At 49.9% G+C, this 18889-nt stretch overlaps 1 protein-coding gene across 5 annotated transcripts in view; it reads right to left on the bottom strand.

The window, feature by feature from the left end:
• Positions 1–930: 930 nt before the first annotated feature.
• The window catches only part of DISP3 (dispatched RND transporter family member 3), a 103117-nt gene continuing 85158 nt past the window's right edge, over positions 931–18889 (bottom strand). For 4 of the 5 annotated variants that reach the window (XM_087755308.1, XM_087755309.1, XM_087755310.1 and 1 more), the window contains 16 exons: positions 18672–18832; positions 18167–18306; positions 17234–17379; positions 15569–15730; positions 14977–15138; positions 14422–14544; positions 13674–13810; positions 12807–12988; positions 12220–12350; positions 11937–12112; positions 10772–10898; positions 9464–9609; positions 8942–9101; positions 8453–8566; positions 7285–7451; positions 931–6549 (listed from right to left, as the gene is read on the bottom strand). In XM_087755308.1, the coding sequence (XP_087611434.1) occupies positions 6187–6549; positions 7285–7451; positions 8453–8566; positions 8942–9101; positions 9464–9609; positions 10772–10898; positions 11937–12112; positions 12220–12350; positions 12807–12988; positions 13674–13810; positions 14422–14544; positions 14977–15138; positions 15569–15730; positions 17234–17379; positions 18167–18306; positions 18672–18832 (2597 nt within the window). In that variant the 3' untranslated portion in view covers positions 931–6186. The remainder of the gene's footprint in view (positions 6550–7284; positions 7452–8452; positions 8567–8941; positions 9102–9463; positions 9610–10771; positions 10899–11936; positions 12113–12219; positions 12351–12806; positions 12989–13673; positions 13811–14421; positions 14545–14976; positions 15139–15568; positions 15731–17233; positions 17380–18166; positions 18307–18671; positions 18833–18889) is intronic. The other variant, XM_009460949.2, reaches the window with a different exon arrangement.

The following is an 18889-nucleotide window of genomic DNA, read 5'->3' on the forward strand; positions in this document are numbered from 1 at the left end:
GGGCTGAATTTGCAGCCAAAACCAACCCCCTTCCAGCCTTGCTTGGTGATTTCCCAGCAGCAGGTTTGAGCATAAACCCTCCCTACCTGCAATCTCCAACTTCCCATTAAAGGGGCCACATTCCTCCTTCCTGTGGATACCGCATATTTTTCTTATTTGTCAGACTGTAACCCTGAGCCTTCCTGCTATTTATTACAGCAGGGGTTTCACCAGTAACTTTGGCCTCATCTGTAGAAGCGAGGGCTTGAAAACATGGGAGGTTTTTGCCGCAATGTGCTGTTGGTGTGGTCCTTCCCAGCAGCGTTGTCGCTGGGTGCAGCATGAGCACATCCAAATGAGAGGGTGAAGGGAGCAAACCTCACTCAGGACAGCTGCAGAGAGAGGTAAATGCCTGGGTCCTCCTCCTATTCTGCTGCTGGCCTCTGCATGCATTGGTTCAGCGTGGTCTTGCAAGGTGCAGAGTAGCACTTTGCTCCTGCAGCACAGGACACAGAGACAAAATGGTGACCAGTTGTTCACGCCAGGCATTATGCGTTGTGAGAAACTGTGATGCCGCAGGAGCAGGCAGATGAACCCCCTTCTTGTGGGGTCAGCACAGAGGTGCAATCTTCACGCACTCTAAGTAGCACAGTATGGAGTGGAGGAGTAGAAGGCCTCCACAAAACTTGGATAAAGCTCCCACTTGAGCCAGCCCTCTTGCAGACCTGTGTGGGATCCTGGGCTGGCTTTTCTTGACTGTCAGCTTTTCTGGTTGTGCTAAGTTGCCTTCAAGGGGCCCGATTTCAGCAGGAGGAACAATCCTGTGCACGTTGGGAACCGGTGCTGTGGCCTCATCCCCACTGTGTTACACACACAACACGTCAGTGCCACTCTGGCCAGCGCCACACTTACATGCAACAGTGACACAGTGATTAGTGAAGGATCCAAAGATGCGAATGTCAAAATTTTTTATTTACAACAGCCTCCAAAAATCAAGGAACACTGAAAATAGTGAGGGTAGGAGACGACTTACAAAAGTAACACGTGTACGTTACGTCAGGAATTGTGCTACATCACTCTGAGAACCGACAACCTAAGGTCTGCACACGACATGGTGAAACGGCAGTACCCTCCCTCCTTGGCGTGCTTGCACCTCTTCTCCCCTTGGCTTTTGAACCATCCTCCCTCCCATTTGTTCTCTTCTGCTTCCCCCTGCAAACTTTTCTGCTCATCTGCTTGTAGCTCTGCCTCTGGTCCTGGCCATCGCCCTCCCATCTCCTCCAGCAACTGCCCAAAGGAGGAGCGGAGAGGAGAAAGCCAAACAACTACGTCCTCAGGATGGAGACAGGATTTGAAAGACTCTTAGCTCTGGGACCCTGGGTATTAAGTCAGAGCACAGCCGTTAGCGGAGACCTTTGAAAAAGTGCAACCTGTGAACTATGGCTTGTGTGCTATCTGGGGTGAGGAGTGATTTCGGAAGAAATAACCGAGAGACTGTGAGTTTGTCCTGCCTGGCTGCAAATCAATCAGCACAGCTTCCTTGGTGGACAGCATGGGAGGATTTATACATGTCACAGGGTTAAATAAAAAGTCTTTTATAATCTTCCAGGAGGGCAGGCTGCTTTGGTAAGAAAATTCAGTGCAGGACAAGCAAAAAGAATTAGATGCCATGTCACAAAGCAACATCCCAGTTTGCTCCAGCAGAGACAAAGCTGGGGGTCTCTGGAGACCATTGCATCCAGACGACTGTATCAGCAGTCTCAGTAACTCTGTAAGCATGCCACATGTCCTCTTTGGGGATATTTCCCAGGCTGGCTTTGCTCTGGCATAGCTTCAAATCCAGCAGGGATTGAAAAACACAGCCCAGCTCAGCCACTGATCCCTTTTCAGCATCTGCAGCTTTTGAAATTGCCGATGCTGGTGGCCAAACCTGATGCCCCAGTTGCCTGTACAGACCTGTGTGAATGCAGCACCTCAAGAGGCACCATGACATAAGGAAATAAACAGAGCGAGGAGAGCCGGGTCTGTTCCTTCCTCTGACACTGATCTTTGCAAATCACATCAGCTCTGTTCCTCCTCGCTCCAAAGCTGATTTTGACAGGGCTGTTATGAGCAGAGACGCTCCTTGAGTGTGCACAGCCATAGGGAGCCTTAAACTCACTCAGCAGCTCCACTAAAGGCAATGAGCAGCAACACCAGCTCTGTGCGTATTTCCCAGTGCTTCAACACTGGGGAGCAGTGCCCTTCTGCGGCTGCCCTGGGCTGGCAGGGAGAGAGCTTCTGATCAGGACAGGACCCACTCCACTTTGTAGGAGACTGCACACTTTCAGAATGACCTCCATCCTGAAGCATTAACATCAACTTTTCAGAACGTAACCTGCAAAACAGGATTTACTAGAAATAAAAGGAGTGGGCAGTTAACAGAAATATTCCATTGCAGTGTGCTGTAACTGAGAACTCGCGTAAGTTTCTTTTTAATTGCAGCAAGATTGTTTTGAAATGAAAAATCGGAGCATTCTCTTCCAAGCAAGGCTAGTCTGCTGTGTTCTACTGTTTAAAAACATCAAAACTGACAGCTCCCTATGAAGCATTTTAACTCCCTAGCTTCCTCTGCCTGAGAAATTCTCACCGAGACAATCTCCAGCCACTTTTAGTCCAGACTCTGTGACCATCTTAGGCATGAGCAGCTACCACAGAGAAGGCTGAACCTTGCTCAGCAAGATGACAGAGCCCAAGAGATGGTCTGGGAAACAGAGGAGTCATCAGAGAAAGAAGATAGGCAGAGATGTGGGAGGAATTAATTTAGGGCAAGCATCTGCTCCCGGAACAGCGCCAGACAGGTAAGGCCTTGCTTTTTATTGCTACAAGCATCTGCCTCGGAGCACTGATTCCCTGCAGGGCTATCAGCCCCACCTTCGCATTTGCTCAGATAAACCCATCCATTTTCTTACGTCTACAATTTTATGAATATTTTCTAATCCCAAGGAGGACGCTGCCTACATGGAGATGGATGTACACATCTGCTACTGCTTTATTGTCTCCACAGATGCTTGGGGAGCTCAGGGTGCTGTAAGCATTCTGGGGAAGGTTGGGCCCCACCTCTAAGCCTCTTTCACTCTACAGCACATGGAGAAAGCACCGGCCACCCTGACCACAGAGCTGTGCAGAGTGAAACGGTGATGGAGCAAATGTCTAGTTAGATCTTAAGGCAAGTGTCATGACTATGTTTAATCAAGTTTTCAGCTTACCAACATACAGTGGGTCCTTGTAGTGAAAAGCATCACCTAGGATCACCTCCCAGCTCTTCTGCCATCCTACTACAACCTGGAGTAAGTTCCTCATCCTCTCCTTGCCTCAGTTTCCTTGCTGGAGGGGCACAACCTCCTCAATATGCCCTTGTGAATCATCTGCTATAGCTCTGCACTTATCTCAGTCTCTCATTTGCCTTTCTGAATCGCTCCAGCTATTGCTCTCCCAGTACCACCTTGGACAAACAACGGCAAGGTGATGCCCTGCTCCTGCTAGTGCCAGCCAGCCCTTCTGCACTCAGTGAGCCTGGGCTGGCCAGAGAGGAGGAGGGAAAATGATAGCTTGTCCTTTCCCCTGCCTGCTCCAGAAAACAGGACAGATCCTGTCAGGTGCCAAGAGCTCTGTTATTTTTGTCTGCAGATCAGACGCTGCCAGATCAGACCCAAGAGACATAAAAGGTTTTCCACTACTTTGAAATTAATCTTTGCCTTCCAAGAGTCGCTGAATGAATGGTCCCAGCATGGTGTGTCCAGAATCACTCTGGAGGTGGGGGGCTTACATAGCCTCTTTATAGTGAGCACAAACATAGGACACCAGGGACTTAAACGAGCTTTAAACTTCTCAGGATTCAAAGCAGATCTATGCCTTGCCTTAAAGACCTTTAAAGGCTTCTTCATGCTCACAGAAGGAGGAACTTTCTCTAAGGATGCACTCAGCACCTTATTCTCTTGTCTGGTGACCTGGAAATATCCATCAGCTTTAATCACCCCAAGGAGTCTGAAGCATTAGCTAAATTCAGGTCAAGCTGCCAGCCAGAGCATCCTTGGCAGCAGCACTAGGGCTACCTTGCTCTCCCCTGCAGCACCCACACAGCCACATGGCTCTCATGGGGCTGTGTATCATCAGCACACTGCCCTCTAAGCTTGTTGCCACTTAGGAGTGCTCAGGGCACCACCAGTAATTAAATTTGGAGAACAGACATAGGGAAAAGCATGGCTTACAGATCAATATTGGGGCTGAACTGTGCACAGCAGCCATCAAAGCAGCACAGCTTAAGGATAGTAAAAAATCCTTTCCAGAACCATTTATTCATGGGCACAGGGTTCATTCTGAAGGAACTGGTGCAGATCAGAGGTAGGTGCCAAGGAACATTTAACATTCTGCAGAAAGGGGTAACTCAGCTGCACCATGAGATGGCGAGGAAGAAACCAGGTCTGTTCTTTTCACGCTCTCACCACCCTCACTGCCTGCAGCAGGATTGCTCTGGATTTCCCCTGGCATCAATGAGAACCCTGTCCTAGCACTCCTCTCTCCAGCTGACACCTTGGGGAACCTACTTTAGGAACAAACATTTGATCCCGTTTCACAGGGATGACACGATGTGAAGGTGTAAGACTGGCAGGGATCAGAGCAGGGTTACACCCAGCCAAGCAGAAGCAGCTGCTGATCTGTCTCAGCAGCACAGTCCCCAGAACTTGGCTGGCAACAGGGATGGGCTTCCTGGAATTTCCAACTGAAAAAGGGGGTCAGTCCAGACAGAGAACACAAAGCCACAAGGGACACAGTATCTCCAAACAAATGGAGTCAGGCTGATTTCTGGCCAACCCCCTCTATTGGCATCCCTGTAAATAATGTTTAATGCATCTCCCAGTGGGCCCAAGCCCTCCCCTTCTGCCGAGGGCCAGATGTGCTGCATATCAATGCACACACTTAGCTATTTCAATTTTAAATATATGATAGAATCAGTGATGCTTAAAATGTACTTGTTAATGGCACCAGTTTGCAATTTCATTTTACTTTAATATAAATCATCTAAGCAGGCAGCAGTCACAGGCTGAAGCTCCGCTGCCCTCATGTCTCCACAATGGAGGGTGTCTCTAAGCTGTCACAGAGGATGCACCACTGTTCATTCGTGCATGCCACCAGGCACGGGCTCTACCTGGCCCCAGTAGTTAGCTCGTCCTCAGGCTAAGAGCTGACTACCATAACCAAAAGGCTCTGCAGGGACCTCAAGGCTGTCTGTTTTCTCTCCACCATGAAGAGCAGAGGCAGTGACTGGCGAGGTCACACACTGAGCAGGAGGTGGGACTGGGCATCGATACTGCCTTGGCCTCACTACTGCGATGAGGGAGAGGATGGCAGGCCACTGAGGGCACCGATTGCATTCCTGATGGCTGTTCACAGGCCCAAGAGATCCCAGCGAAAGGTGCGCTGTCCCTTCAGAAAGAAGGGGAAAGCCGTGTGTCCTGACGCCCCCCACGAATGATGAAAGCCGGTCACTGCAGGTGGTGCCACCCAACATCTCTAGTTTGGATCCCACAATAAGACCCATAAGAGCTCCTGTGCAGCAAGTTCACTGCGGGTCTAGCTTGGGCACAGGGCATGGCAAAGGGGTCCAGACAACACTATTTCCCAGGCCCGTCTAACAGCTCACTGCTGTTTTCAAAGGCTCAGAGAGTGAGGCACAGGCTTGGCATGGGGGTAGGACATCACCTCGAGAGCCATCGTTGCAATGCTGACCCCGGCCAAGGGGAGGGGAGGGACAGAGGGAAGGGTTTTGAAAGGGATCGGATGGCCTTCCCAACTTCTCCCCTTTTAGCTTTGCGGTTCCAGAAAGCTCTGTTCATTTAAAAAAAAAAAAAAAAAAAAAAAAGAAAGAAAGGAAAAAAGAAAAAGCAAAGCAGAAAGAAAATTGAGAGGAGACCTCCTCCCCTCCTACTCAAGGGCTGAGGTATTCCCTGGGCAGCCCTCACTGTCCGTCATCCATCCATCGCTACTGAAATAAATACAAGTTTAGAGCAAAACCCATTAGAAAATAAAGTGCATCTGGAGTTGAAAAACTTCTGGAAAAAAGGGATTTTTTTCCTCTTTTTTTTTCTTACAAAAAATATCCTTTAAAAAAAAAAGAAAAAAAGAAAGGGAGCAAGAGGACAGAGCATGTGGCTCTTGGCATAGGGTCTACAGGGCTGTCCCATTAGGCAGAGGGATCTTAAATCCACTCTTCAGCAGGGTGAGGCAGATGCATAGACCCAGCAGGCCAGCAAGAAGCACCCCCACCACAGCCTTGAGGCACGAAGTCCTGCTGCGGATGAAGGTGCCAGGCCCCATGATGCTCAGCAGGGCTGTGCTCACAGTTAATGTGTACAGGATGGAGACTCCTGTGTTGAGGGCCACAATCTTCCCAAACTTGGCAAAAGGGGCAATGATGCAGAAGAACAGCGGGACGGTGGCAATCACTGTAGTGACGGCACTCGAGACAATTGCCACACCCACGTGACGGACTGCTTCAATCGTCCTCCACTGGCGGCACGCTGTGGGGTCCTGGCAGAAGGGACAGCAGTGTTAAGGAGGAGTGGGGACAAAAGCACAAGGGTCTGCACTGATATTTTAGCCTTTGAGAGGGTGGCTTAGCTTATGGGGTCCTGGTCCAGGACAAAGATGCTGTGTGAGTGCAGATCAGACAGTTAATGCAGTCTCCGAGCACACTGGGCAAACAGCCATGAGGTTAAAACCCAGTAGAGGCAAAATCTGCTGGATTTTGTGCCTCCTTCCAGCCACATCAGACTGACTGCTGGGCCTACACAACAGAGGCACTGCATGCAGACACTATACCTGGGATTGGAGATCCCCAAGCTTTTGTGCTCTCCTTCTTCCCAAAGAAGGAAAAGACGTTAACAAGGCTGGAGAAGACCTGGAGGTCCAGCACAGCAGAGCAAAGCAATTTGCAGAGGTTACAGAATGAGTGTAGGGCCACTCCAGCACAAGACTGTCTTCACCAGGGCACGAAAGGGGGTTGCTTTCGACACAGCTGTGGCCAGTAAGAAAGGGAAAACCATGTGGGTTGGACCCTCAGTTGGGTTTACTGTACTGAGGTACACAAGCTCATATCAGTCTCTGATCAGTCAGCTGGACAAGCAGCAAGCATCCCAGGCATGCTGTGAGGGTGGCAAGACGCATCCCCCTTTGCCCATCATGCCTTAGGTCCTGCATCACAGCCGAGTGGCACAGAGGGCATGAAGGGAATGGATGCAAGTCTATAGGAAGAAAAGAGCTCACCTCTGCCTGGTGTAGTGGCAAGTTTTCCCCTGCCAGCAGGTAGCCCTCCACCAAGTGCACGCAGTAATCGACAGAGGAGCCAACGAGGATGGAGAGGGAAATGGCTTCCACAGCTCCCATTTCCCAGCCAGACCAGTACATGATGGTCACCACCAAGCAGACCACCCCTGTGTGAAGAAGGTCACGTTAGGCAAATTTAAAGGACTCTCAGACTGCTGTCCAGGCCTACTGACACAAGTATTCAATCACTGGGGAGTTTGGGATCATACCCCTGCAGACATGCACGCTAGCCAGTCTGAATCTTGTACACACTCCCTCCCACCCACACATCCCTCACCTTCCACTGGCCACGGGGACCATTCAATCAGGTAATCAGACCTGCTGGGGACAGTGAAGCACCTAATTAAATATTAGCCAAACCGACAGACTGATGCCAATCTAGACTAATGCTTGCTAAATGAATCCAAGCCCAGGCAAGTGTGCATGTGTGTACACAAGCGCTACAGGAAAGAGGGCCCTTTGTTTTGCTTGCTGGAGTTACACACAGGCTGAGTGCATGCACAGGTTTTTCTTAAAGGCAAGAGTGATGTTTGTTTGTGAGTCATATGTGGGAGACTAAGAGGTTTTAAAATGACAGATTTGATTTTTAAACTGAGAAGTTTAGCAACACACTTAGTCCACAATATCATCAAATCACCAGCCAGGGAGAGGGAACTATTTACAAATTTGCTCCAAATACTAACAAAATCACTAAAATATTCAGCTTTTAAAATCTCCCACTGCTTGGAAACAGCAGCCTTCGTGCAGATCCTTGGGAAGTAGTGCAATTGTTATTCAGAGCATGTGGGACTTAATCACGTTATTATACATAACAGGCAGGGATGGCATTTGTGTAGCTAAAACCCTTATTTAAACAAATAGAAGGGATTGTGTAGATAAAACACACTGGGAATTAGACACACAAATCAACTTTCCCAATGAAGTTCCTGTGCATTTGTTGAGAGTTTCTCCCGCTCACCTAGGTATATGAGGACTGGCTCCTGGAAAGCCAAAAGGGTTTACACAGAGTAAGAGCAATTCAGTTCAAATCACCAGAGACTCAGCAGTGCCACAACCCACCAATTTCAGACAGAGGGAGAGCTTAACACATTGGAATTGGTGTTTTTACCTAAAATGCTGAGCAGCACTGGCAGCAGGAGGAGGATGTGAGTGGTAAACACCGCCACTGCAGCCACACAAATAACCAGAGAGAGGACGAGACCGTACAGGGCACTCTGCACTCCTGTAAGAAAAGAGCCACCTAATTTGATTCCTGGAAGGTAACAGCTGGGATGAGAAAGGCACTGTGCCCCTGCTAGCAACAAGGCAGGCAGGTACTCACACTGAGGGAGATGGGAAGGGGAGGATGAAAGCGGGTTATCAACTTCTTGCCTCTCACATCAGCAGGGCAGAGTCCCTTCCCTTCTCTATTTCCCCGGGCTCTGTCTAGGATTTTGACAGTATACACTGCTTCGGGCAGAAACAGGCTTTGGGAGTTTGCACAGCAATGGGAAGGGACTGAAGATATAACACATGTCCATCAGATGGGACAGAGTGTGCTGTGAAGATAGATCAGGGAGTGTGGGCTCCTCAGGAAGGAAACATGGCAGTCACTTGCCTATAATCTCCATGAAGATCTGCTTCCAGTGCTCACAGGTCTGGAAACCGTGCCGGAGAGCAGAGCCCTCTGGGAAGAGCTGGAGTTGCTGCTGCAGGAATGTCTCCCATTTCAGGTAGTCAGCATACGTCTGGAAGGAAGATTTCCCTTTGTAGGTTGTCTGTAAGAAGATGAACACGTTATTTTCATGCCCTGCTCTTTGAGGCAGGGTATGCAAGGCAAGGGAAGAGGTAGAACAAGCCAGCTGGAGTTGCAGCACCAGGCAGAACTGGCAGTGGCAGATGGGCAAATCTGCCACCAGCTCTTTGCCTGAGCTCTCATGGCAAGAGCGCATTGTGGCATAAACAGGCACTTCTAGCAACATGTGAGTAGAGGCATCTGTCTGCAACAGGGCACAAACACTAGCAAACACTAAATCATGGCTGCAAATCAAAGTGGCCAGTGCAGAAAGAGCAGAGCTAAACCTCCAGAAGTCACAAGAAGAAACTGCCACAAGGATAGATGGCGATGCCATGTGCTCACCGATTCAAATGCCATGGAGATCCACTGCACCTTCCCATCCTTCACCCCCACTGCCCCATGAGAGAGCTGTCCGGGCAGCAGGTTTGGCTCAGGGATGTTCTTACACTCAGGGTGCAACATCTGCAGAAAGGAGGAGATGCTGTAACCTGGAGGGAAAGAAAGAGCAAGGGATGGACAACAGGACAAGGAAAGGAAGCACATTGGAACAAGGCGAGGGAAAAAAAAACAAGAGAAAGCTGCAGGCCCCGTTTGTCAGCAGCTGCTTCCCCTTGCAACTCTGACTTGCCAAAGCCCTTGAGGTCTCAGCACCAGAGCCCTCAGCTGATGCTGGCTTGAAAGGGCACTCTGTGCCATCAGCACTGGACAGGACACTACCACAGCTGTTTGTCCTCAGCGTCAGGAAGCAGTACAAACAGCAAGCGCTGAGGAGCTGCGTGCCTGGCCTGGCAGGGATTTTCTCCAGGCATGAGATTGGCCTGAAGCCAGTATACACTTCCTAGGCTCAGCTCCACAAATTTGTGACCTCTGAAGTTGGAAGAGGCAGTCACTGGTTAGGTATGTGAAGCCACAGGGGCAGTGAGTAGCCTCATCACAACGAGATCAGGTGTGCTTTGCTGGTTATTCAGGAGCTACTAAGAAACTATTTACTTGTCCAAAGATTTTAAGGGTATCATACGCAATATCCGTGACTGGAAAGAACGGATGCAATTCTATTCTTATCTTCACTGAATTAAATCCTGAAGAATATGCTCAGTGTCTTTGGAGTTAGAGACCATTTCTCTTTCTCATCTCCCAGAAAGCATGACCAGAAGCATGTTCTAGAAGGGTAAAGCTGCCTTGGGAAGAAAAGGAGGCAACAAGAACCAGTCACCTTTTCTGGTTTGCTGTTGAGGACCCCAGCTCAAACACACACTGCTGCAAGCAGAGCTGCAGACCAGGAGTCTGATGTTCCTGTCCCACTCACTGTGTATTTCTCATCCCCAAAATGGCTGGCACAACACACAGAAGTATGAGGTGAATGGCCCATGGAGATGGGAGCTGTGACTTAAGCCAGGTGGAAACAGGCAGAGCTGTGCTGCAGCCAGATCAGGAGAGCTGACTGCTGAGAAACACCTCTCCTCCCTGCACTACCTGCATTTATCATTGACTGGTACCTCCCCTTTCCTTTCCCTGCTTCATCAAGCTGGGATCTGAAAGTTTAAAAGCCCTTGGCAGCTGCACTCCTCAGACTGGAGGGTGAGGACCAGTCTCCACCCAGGGACCCAGGATCACCCCAAGGACTCCGTGGCTGGCATTAGTCCTACCTACCAGACGGCAGGCACTGAGCCCCTCCTGGCTTCACCAGGTCGGTGTTGCTGGCAATGGCTTTGCAGAGGCGGCACAGGTTGCCAATCTCTTTGAAGAGGTCGAAGCTGTCATCATAGATAACGCTGCCCTTTCACAAGGAGACATAACAATAAGAGCACCACACGTGAGGCACACACACAGCAATTGGCACGAGAAGGCAGAAGCTGAGTCCTCTCCTGGCTACACAGCCTGGGACTAGCTTATACAGACCACAGGTTATATGGTGGAAAAACCCACCAGACATCTTTGCCTCACCAGATAACCCAGGAAGAAACTACATGCCCCCACCCCCCCCACCCCCCCCCCCCAAAAAAAAAAAAAGAAAAAGAAAAAAAGTCAGGCAGTGTGACAGAAGCACTGATAAACAAATAGCCACTATGCCATGCCCCAAACCACTAGGGTCTGCCTCAGGAGCAACTCTGAATCCCTAGCAGTGCCCAGCACGAAACTCCAGCTTTCTGCCCACTCCACTGCCTGCATTTTGCGCTGCCCCCTCCAGAGGAAACAGGCAAAGGCTGATTCTGCACAGTGCCCCCAAATCAGAAGGCAGGAAGAAGAAAGCTGAAGTGCATCTGCCAAGTGACCAGAGCTAAGCATAATTTTTCTGGGGAAAGGCTGTGAATGTGTTAAGGTATCAGATCTGGGAGATAAGCTGTTCCTGGAAAAGTCACATTTAGTAACCTTTCCCCGGAGTAATTGATATGTATTTTTTCACGTTAATATCTCATAACAAGACAAACAATTATAGAAAAATATCAGTTCCCTGGATCTTGAATTTGTAGTGAGATTTTCATACTGAGCTCAAGATTAGTTTGCTTCTAAAATCCTCAGGAAAGCCAGATTTAGATTCAAAATTAGAAAGTTAGATATTGCACTCAGAAAGGGATTTTCTGAAAAGTCTGAAGTGATTTCAGTAAGGGCTCCCTAATCTCTATTACTTGTGAATTTGCTAAAACAGAAATGTACTTTTGACTCATCACAACGCTACCATCTCTGCTATTCCATCTGTCTAGACCGCTGGACCACACTGCATGGGCTGTGGGGATTAGGTAAACACCATCCAGGGAGACCATCCTTCACTCATCAGCCCCAAGCATGCCTGCCCAGCATGCCAGGATGTGTGTACCATGTCTCCAATGACGTGGTTGTCCGGCTGTCTTGTGCGATTAACACCTCTGATACCAAACACTACGAAAACCATGGCTCCCGTGTCTACCAGTGGCCGCACCGCTGGCTTCCCGCAGCCTGTGTTCATGCAAGGATTAAATCCAGAAGTGGCTGACAGCTTTGCTTTGGGTGCTGCTGTCAAATACAGAAGAAAGGTTCGTTATATCAGATGGTGGCAAAAAAAGGTCTGACCCTCTGGCCCAGACAGCCAGTTATGGCTGAACAGGTCCTCATCAGCTTACCTCTCTCGCTGGGAACATAAAGGATGCCTTTGGTGGGTCCATCTGGGCTAGAGCTGAGAAGACAGCCAGGAGGTGCTACACACACTCGGCCATGGTAAGGGGGCTTGTGCGACTGGGCAAAATACAGTTTCCTGTGCAGCAAAGAAAGTTTGTTATGGGGGACCAGAGGCAGTAAAGATGATGTGTCCAAAGCATTACATGGAAACAGATGTTCTTAGGGACAGAAGGAAAGGAAAAAGGTGAGCAACTCCAGACCTGGATCCCTAGCCTTTGCGTATTCTGTGCTGCCTGTTAAGCCCAAGAGTTCAGGTGGGTAAGGGCAAGACCAAGATCAGCAATGTCTTTTTGCCACCCAAAGAAGGCTCCAGTCACAGTCCTGCATGTGTCAAGCCCTTGGCACATTAATGATGCTATGGGCTTGCAAAATAACTTTGCAAAGATGGGGCACATTTGCAGCCAAGTGAGTCCTAGGGCCATGGATATCACCAACTGAGGGCAGGACTGGCACTGGACATTGGGCATCCCATATCAGCCACTTGGCTGTGCTGTTTTTGCTGCCTGGCCCTGAGTGGGTTTTGGAAGGTTACCGTGTTCGCTGCTGCTCCTTGGCGGCCACGTAGAAACTGAAGTCGAACTTCCAGCCTCTCTTGGTGTCACAGGACAAGGTGGTCATCATCCACTTCCTGGGGCTCGTCTGCTTAAGCAGCCCTACTGTGGACACACAAGCTGTCAGCTTCCTGGTGAAGTTACCGAAAGGCACTCTATACACCTAAGCAATGGATTAATGAAAACAGACACTTAACTCCACAGGGTTGCAGCCTGTTGCACATTAGCATCACACACTCCCCTCCTCCCTGAGCACTGGCACAGCCACACAGAATGAGCACTGCAGGCACAAATCCAGCCAGCCCCCAGCCTGCCTCCTTCCCAGTGTTGGCCAGTGGGTGATGGGGCCCCTCACCACCCTCATTCTCTGTGGCCTAGGCTGAATGGTAGCTGCTCTGTCCAGGGTGAGGGACATCTGAAAATGAGTCCCCCTCGGGGGGTGCATCCCCAGTATGGCCTGTGCACAAGCAGTGTTGCCTGCTTGCCTGTATCTGTGGATGGACAAAAGGAGGCAGCGGGAAACCAGCTGTCTCAGTTGCAGTTTCTACTAGAATGAGCTCAGCCGATGATGCCAGGCCTCATCTGATCTCCACAGACACCTACACTTCTGCTCCCACTGCTGACAGTCACATTGCAACAGCAACAGGTAAGTATTGCGGCACTGTGAGGCATAATTTCTAACGATGCCAGGCACAATGCCCTCCGTGTCAGCTACCTTACTGCAATGCCCTGCAAATTTCACCCTGAGCTACCTAGGACCCCGTGAAGAAACAGGAGGAGGCTCTTGTGCTCACCTGTTAAGTGCTGCACTCTTGATAGAGGGGTCCAGCATTCCTGGACTGACTCACCTGGAATGAAGGCACCTCCCCGTCTCCTGGTGACACCATCTGCCAGGGGGCAGGGACACTGGCATTGAGCGAGAATCTGTAGATGGCTGGCCTTCCCTTGCTTCTGGACTTGAAGATATACACAGTCCCCTGGAGATCTGAAGAAAACAGAGGGCATGAGGGCTAGTGGTACTTCTCAATCAGCAAATCCTACAGACATGGGCAGCAGCAAAGGAGGGTTCTTCTGGTGTGCTGTCTCCTCTGGGGCAGCAGGCACAGCCTCTGCCTTCTAGCAGCACAGCACACCTTTCAAAGGTCTTCACAAATATGTCCTGAGCTGCAGTAATTCCTGATGGCTTATTGATTCATGTCATCTCAGGACCTGGCCCAATAACTCTTTTATCCTCAAAATCTCCTACAAAGCAGGCTGAATTTACTCTCCCCATGGCCTGCCAACAGGATTGTGACACAGGACCGGGATGCAAAAGCTCTGAGCTCCTAGCCCTGTACTCAGACCAGAGCGATTTGTCACTAGACTGTACTGCCACCTGGGTTATAGGACGATGTCCTAGAGAACAGTAGACATTCAGGGGAAGGGGAATTGTAATGATGCCCCTCACATCCATCACCAAGCTAGGGCTCAGCAGAGCAGGGTCTGAAGAGAATTACTCCCCATCAGCTATTCAGAGATCATATGATTTATTTTTTACCCGACAGGATCTGTGGGCCCCGGACCCAAATGTGGTCAGAGTCATCATGCCCCACTTACCTTGCTGCCCTGTATCACTTATGCTCCCTTTGCTTCCCCAAGTTGACCCCGAGCCCCTCTTCTTTTTTTCCAAGGAGGTTCGGATGTTGTTCTGCAGACTGTGGGGCTTTTCCTGAAACAAACCTGTCCCACAAGGTTAGTCAGGGAGGAAAGAGCGAACGGCATGACAAGGGACCTACCAGCCCCGCACACACCACGGACTCTGCTATTGAACACCAAACCCTAGGCAGAGAACACAGAGCCACAGATGCCCAGCTGGTCACTGGCATGTGACCAGCACTTATGAGTAAAAGTAGTCAGTTTTCATGGACCATAAAGGAATTGCTCCAGCAGAAACACTCAGGCAGTTCCTGGCTAAAGCAGGAAATACTTTTCAAAATATTCCACTCCTACAGGCAACTCAACCATCCCACTCCCAATGTGCGCCTCCCCTTCAACAGAGTCCATCCAGTGAGATATTTGAACAATGTAGGCCTCTACCTCACATTTCAGCTCCTCCAGCCCAGGGCTTAGGCCAGGCTGTACCCACCATGATCTGGGGACCAGCACTCTCACCTGAGCAGGTAATGCAGGAGATGCCTTCAGCACTCAGGTTGTATTTCAGGTCTAGCAGCACCTGGATATTAGTATCTGGCCGGAACAAGACTGGTGCACGGCTAGCTGGATGGAGGCGGCTAGCAAAGAATATGGACAGGAGCAAAACAAGGAGAAAGAGCCCTGCAAGGAGAAGCCCAGGTAAGTGTGTGGGACCCTACATGCATCTTCCACTTAGGACATACTCAGACAGCAGGGGTGTGGCAGAATTTTCAATAATTTAATGGTATTTTCAATGAGAAAAAGGAACAGCCCCTAAAGCACACTGGCAGCTGGGCTTTCTTGTAATGAGCCCCATGCCTGGATAACCCCATCAGGACTTGCCATTTCAGATCTGAGTGAAAGGAGAGGGGTGGAAAAGTCTCAGAGTTCCTCATGCAGTTCCCTTAGGGACTGAGACTGTTCTGGGGACACTTTTCCACCGAGTTAGAAGCCATCTATTATGTCTCTTTTCTCAATCTCTTGTGACTAATAATCAAGGCTTGGGGACTGATTGAGATGCTGTCAAACCCACTAAAATCCAGGCAGATGGAATACCCCCCTCCTTCCTTACCCACAATCACCCATCTTCTCTTCACTGCAGACCACAGCACCCAGTGTTCCAGCAGCTCCTGCAGATGAGTTATCAAGTGACCCCGGTTGCTCTTCTCTGCAGGGAGCTGCAGATTTTCTGGCATCACAGATACCAAGGGGACATCCCCCATTTCCAGGGAGACTAGAAAGAGAAAGAAATCAAAGGCAGTCTCAGTGCTCAGTGTCATGAGTGTCTCTCTTAGCTTTCTGCTCTCCTTTACAAAATCTTCTGCAAGGTGCTGTACAACTCAGGCTAAGGAGATGGAGTAAGACCCGGGCAGAGGCAGTGACTTGCCCAGGATGTCATAGGAAGCATCTTTCTCAAGTCACTGCCATGTGACAGCCACACTTCTAAACCCATAGTTCAGTCCAAGCCTATGCTTCAGGCTATTCTTCCTCTGCCAGATCCCACTAACATTGTCCATATGGTCACAGGGACACCGCATGCTTCTTGGGCCAAGCAGAATTTGTCCCTGTCCCACTAAGTATGCCTTGCAGCGAATTACACACAGCTGACCTCTTCATGACAGCAGCCTGGCTCCTATCTGATCTCTTTACTCCAGCTCAGGGATGCCTAGGGAACTGCCCCCTTCTCTACAGGTGAGAAGCAGGCACTTGCTGTAGTGGTGTCCAAGTGTGCCTGGCCTGCTGTCCAGCCAACCCACAAACCATGCTTGGTCACCAACTGGAACAAGCTGCTTTGCTTCTTCACAAGTTACCTGATACCCAAGGGCCCCTGGAGACAAGCATCTTGCTGTTTCCTCTGCTCAAGGGAAGGGGTTATTTCCATACATCACCATTGCATGTGGCTCTGGCATACTAAGGAGACAGCTCTTGCAGCATAGTCCCAAAGCTTAGTTGCCTGCCTGTTAAAGGCAGCTCAGAGCCTGCTCTGCAGGGAGGGGGTCTGCACACTGCTGTGGGATTGATGGGCTCTCAGCCATTGATCCATTTGCCTCCAGTTCCAGTTTGCTGCTAGGTCTGAAGGCTACTCACTGCCCAGATGACTCCCGTTGTGGGTTTTAAAAGAAAGAGATCCCAGCAAGTTTTAAAAGCCAACTACAACAGAGCATGACCCCGTAAGCACCCTTATCTTTCATCAGGGCTATAAGAATCATCTCCTGCTAACAAGAGATAGGAAATTTTTGGGCTCTTTTTCTAGATTGCTTATGTGGTCTCAGGCAAGTCATTGCCCTCTTCTTGCCATGACGGAGGACATGCCCTGAAGAGGTGATGCTGGAGCATAACAAAGTATTCTCTTGCCTGCTTCCCAAATGCAGTGCTCTGAATGGCAGGGAACAGGGGAAAACTCTCTACTGAAAGGTAAGCTGTCCTGGTGCTGTGGATTAGATGTTTCATGGCTACATCCATGTCACCATCAGTGATTCCAGCCAGAAAGTACAATCCACATTAGACTCAACAGGATTACCAAAGTAGTTAGAAAGCATGTATTGACACCCACTGAAGAACTCAAAGCAACTTACAACCATTAGTGAGTTCAGACTGCTACAATCTCCTGTGACAGCACCACCTCCAGCTTAAAAGTAAGGAAACTGAGGCATGGACCAGTGGCAGGGACAGGAAGAACTGCAGGATGAAGAGGGCAATGTGGTCCCCACGAAGGCATTACATAGCAGGCACATACCAGGCTCCTCCTCCACACTGAGCAGTGGGATGTCATCATCGAGATAGGGAAGCGTCTCTCTGCCTGCTCTGGAGGTGGCCTCCGAGGCAATGAAGAGATCTTCAGCCAGGTGCAAGGCACTCTTTTTGGTGCACTTCTGACTACAGCTGGATTGGAGCAGGGAAGAAGACAAAGGCATCAGTTTTAAGCCACATACCCTTCAAAGAGTTACCAGTGGGCTCCTTCAGTGACAAGGAGAGCAGCAACAGCCTGCTCCAATTACTTGGAAAGACAACAGGCAGTGCCATGAGCAATTTCCATTGCTAAGTGCTGAGAGGTCAGGGGCTGAGCTGCTATGGTGAAGCAGTAGCAGGCTGGGCTGGATACACAGAGCAGGGCTGAGCCATGAACACTAGGTGCTGAGTGATGGAAGTTTCAGCAGTTCATCTCCCTGCTAATGAATTAAATCAGGCCAGGTCATCTGCACTGCTAAAGAGCAGGGGAAGGGGAAATGTGTTGACTTTCAAATACAAATCTGCATGCACTGCTTGTGCTCACAGGCAGGAGAAATGTTGATCTATCTGCCTTGCAGGGCCTATCTCTCCACAGCTTGAGGATTTAGCCGTGCAGTAAGTGCTCTGAGGACACAAATGGCTCCAATACTCCATGGGATTCAATGAAGAGGTATAACTGGCATTGTAGAGTCTGGCTCCTGGGAGGCACCTGTGCATATACCAGGGGGAATAAGACTGGGACCTGTCCGTTCCATTATTCTCCAGTGTGGAATGGCAGAAGTTAAATCTCCCTTCTGTTAGAGATCAACAGGGAATGGCAAAGCCAAGCTGCCTGAGGGGGGTGAGGATAACTGAGAGGACAGAGCAGGGATTTGCACACTACCTTGGCCATGAGTTCCACAACAACTTCCCACCCACACAAGGAGGCTCCAGGACTTACCTGGTTTGGCAGGAGCTCTCCAGTGGGGACACATAAAGGGTCCATATTCCAAGAGCAGCTGGCATGGTGAAGAGCACAGCTACCCAGCAGCAGGACACAATCAGTGACATAAAGAGTCCAAAGTCATGCACGGCTGGGATCTACATGAAGAGAGAGAACATGGAGTAGGGATCAGCTGGGGCAGGAGACCTGGAGAGACATCAGGCCAGACAGAGATATCTGGAGGAACCCGAGAATAGCACATGCTGACCTCAGTCATGGTAGTCAGCAAACCTGGTAGGTACAGAGCTGAGCTGATTAGTGGCACAGGAAATATTGCCTTGGATGCTGATACAGGGAGAGCGTCCACTGCCTTAGAGGAGGTAAGGGACAGCCCTCAAGGGCAAGCAAATCCAGCATGCCCCTGTGATGGAGGAGAGGGCAGAAAGATGGTGCTGGCAGCTTCCCTCTCTATTAGGGCCTCTGGCAGAAACAGAAAGCCCCAAATCCCAAAGCTGCAGTGTACCTGAGAGAAGATGTTGGCAGCATATGCTGCAGCTGTGGTCAGGGAAGTGAAGAAGGTGGCCTTCCCTGCTGTCTGGATAGTATGGATCATGCGCACTCGCAGGTCCTTGAGGTGGGTGGCTTGCCGGTAGGTGTTGATGAAAACAAAGACATCATCAACCCCTGGGAAAAGAGGGGGGAGATTTTGATACTTTTTTCACAGTAGGGACACATGCTAAA

The sequence above is a fragment of the Nipponia nippon genome, unplaced genomic scaffold, assembly GCF_047370975.1.
Source record: "Nipponia nippon isolate SJK-2023a ecotype South Korea unplaced genomic scaffold, ASM4737097v1 scaffold_19, whole genome shotgun sequence".
NCBI lineage: Eukaryota > Metazoa > Chordata > Aves > Pelecaniformes > Threskiornithidae > Nipponia > Nipponia nippon.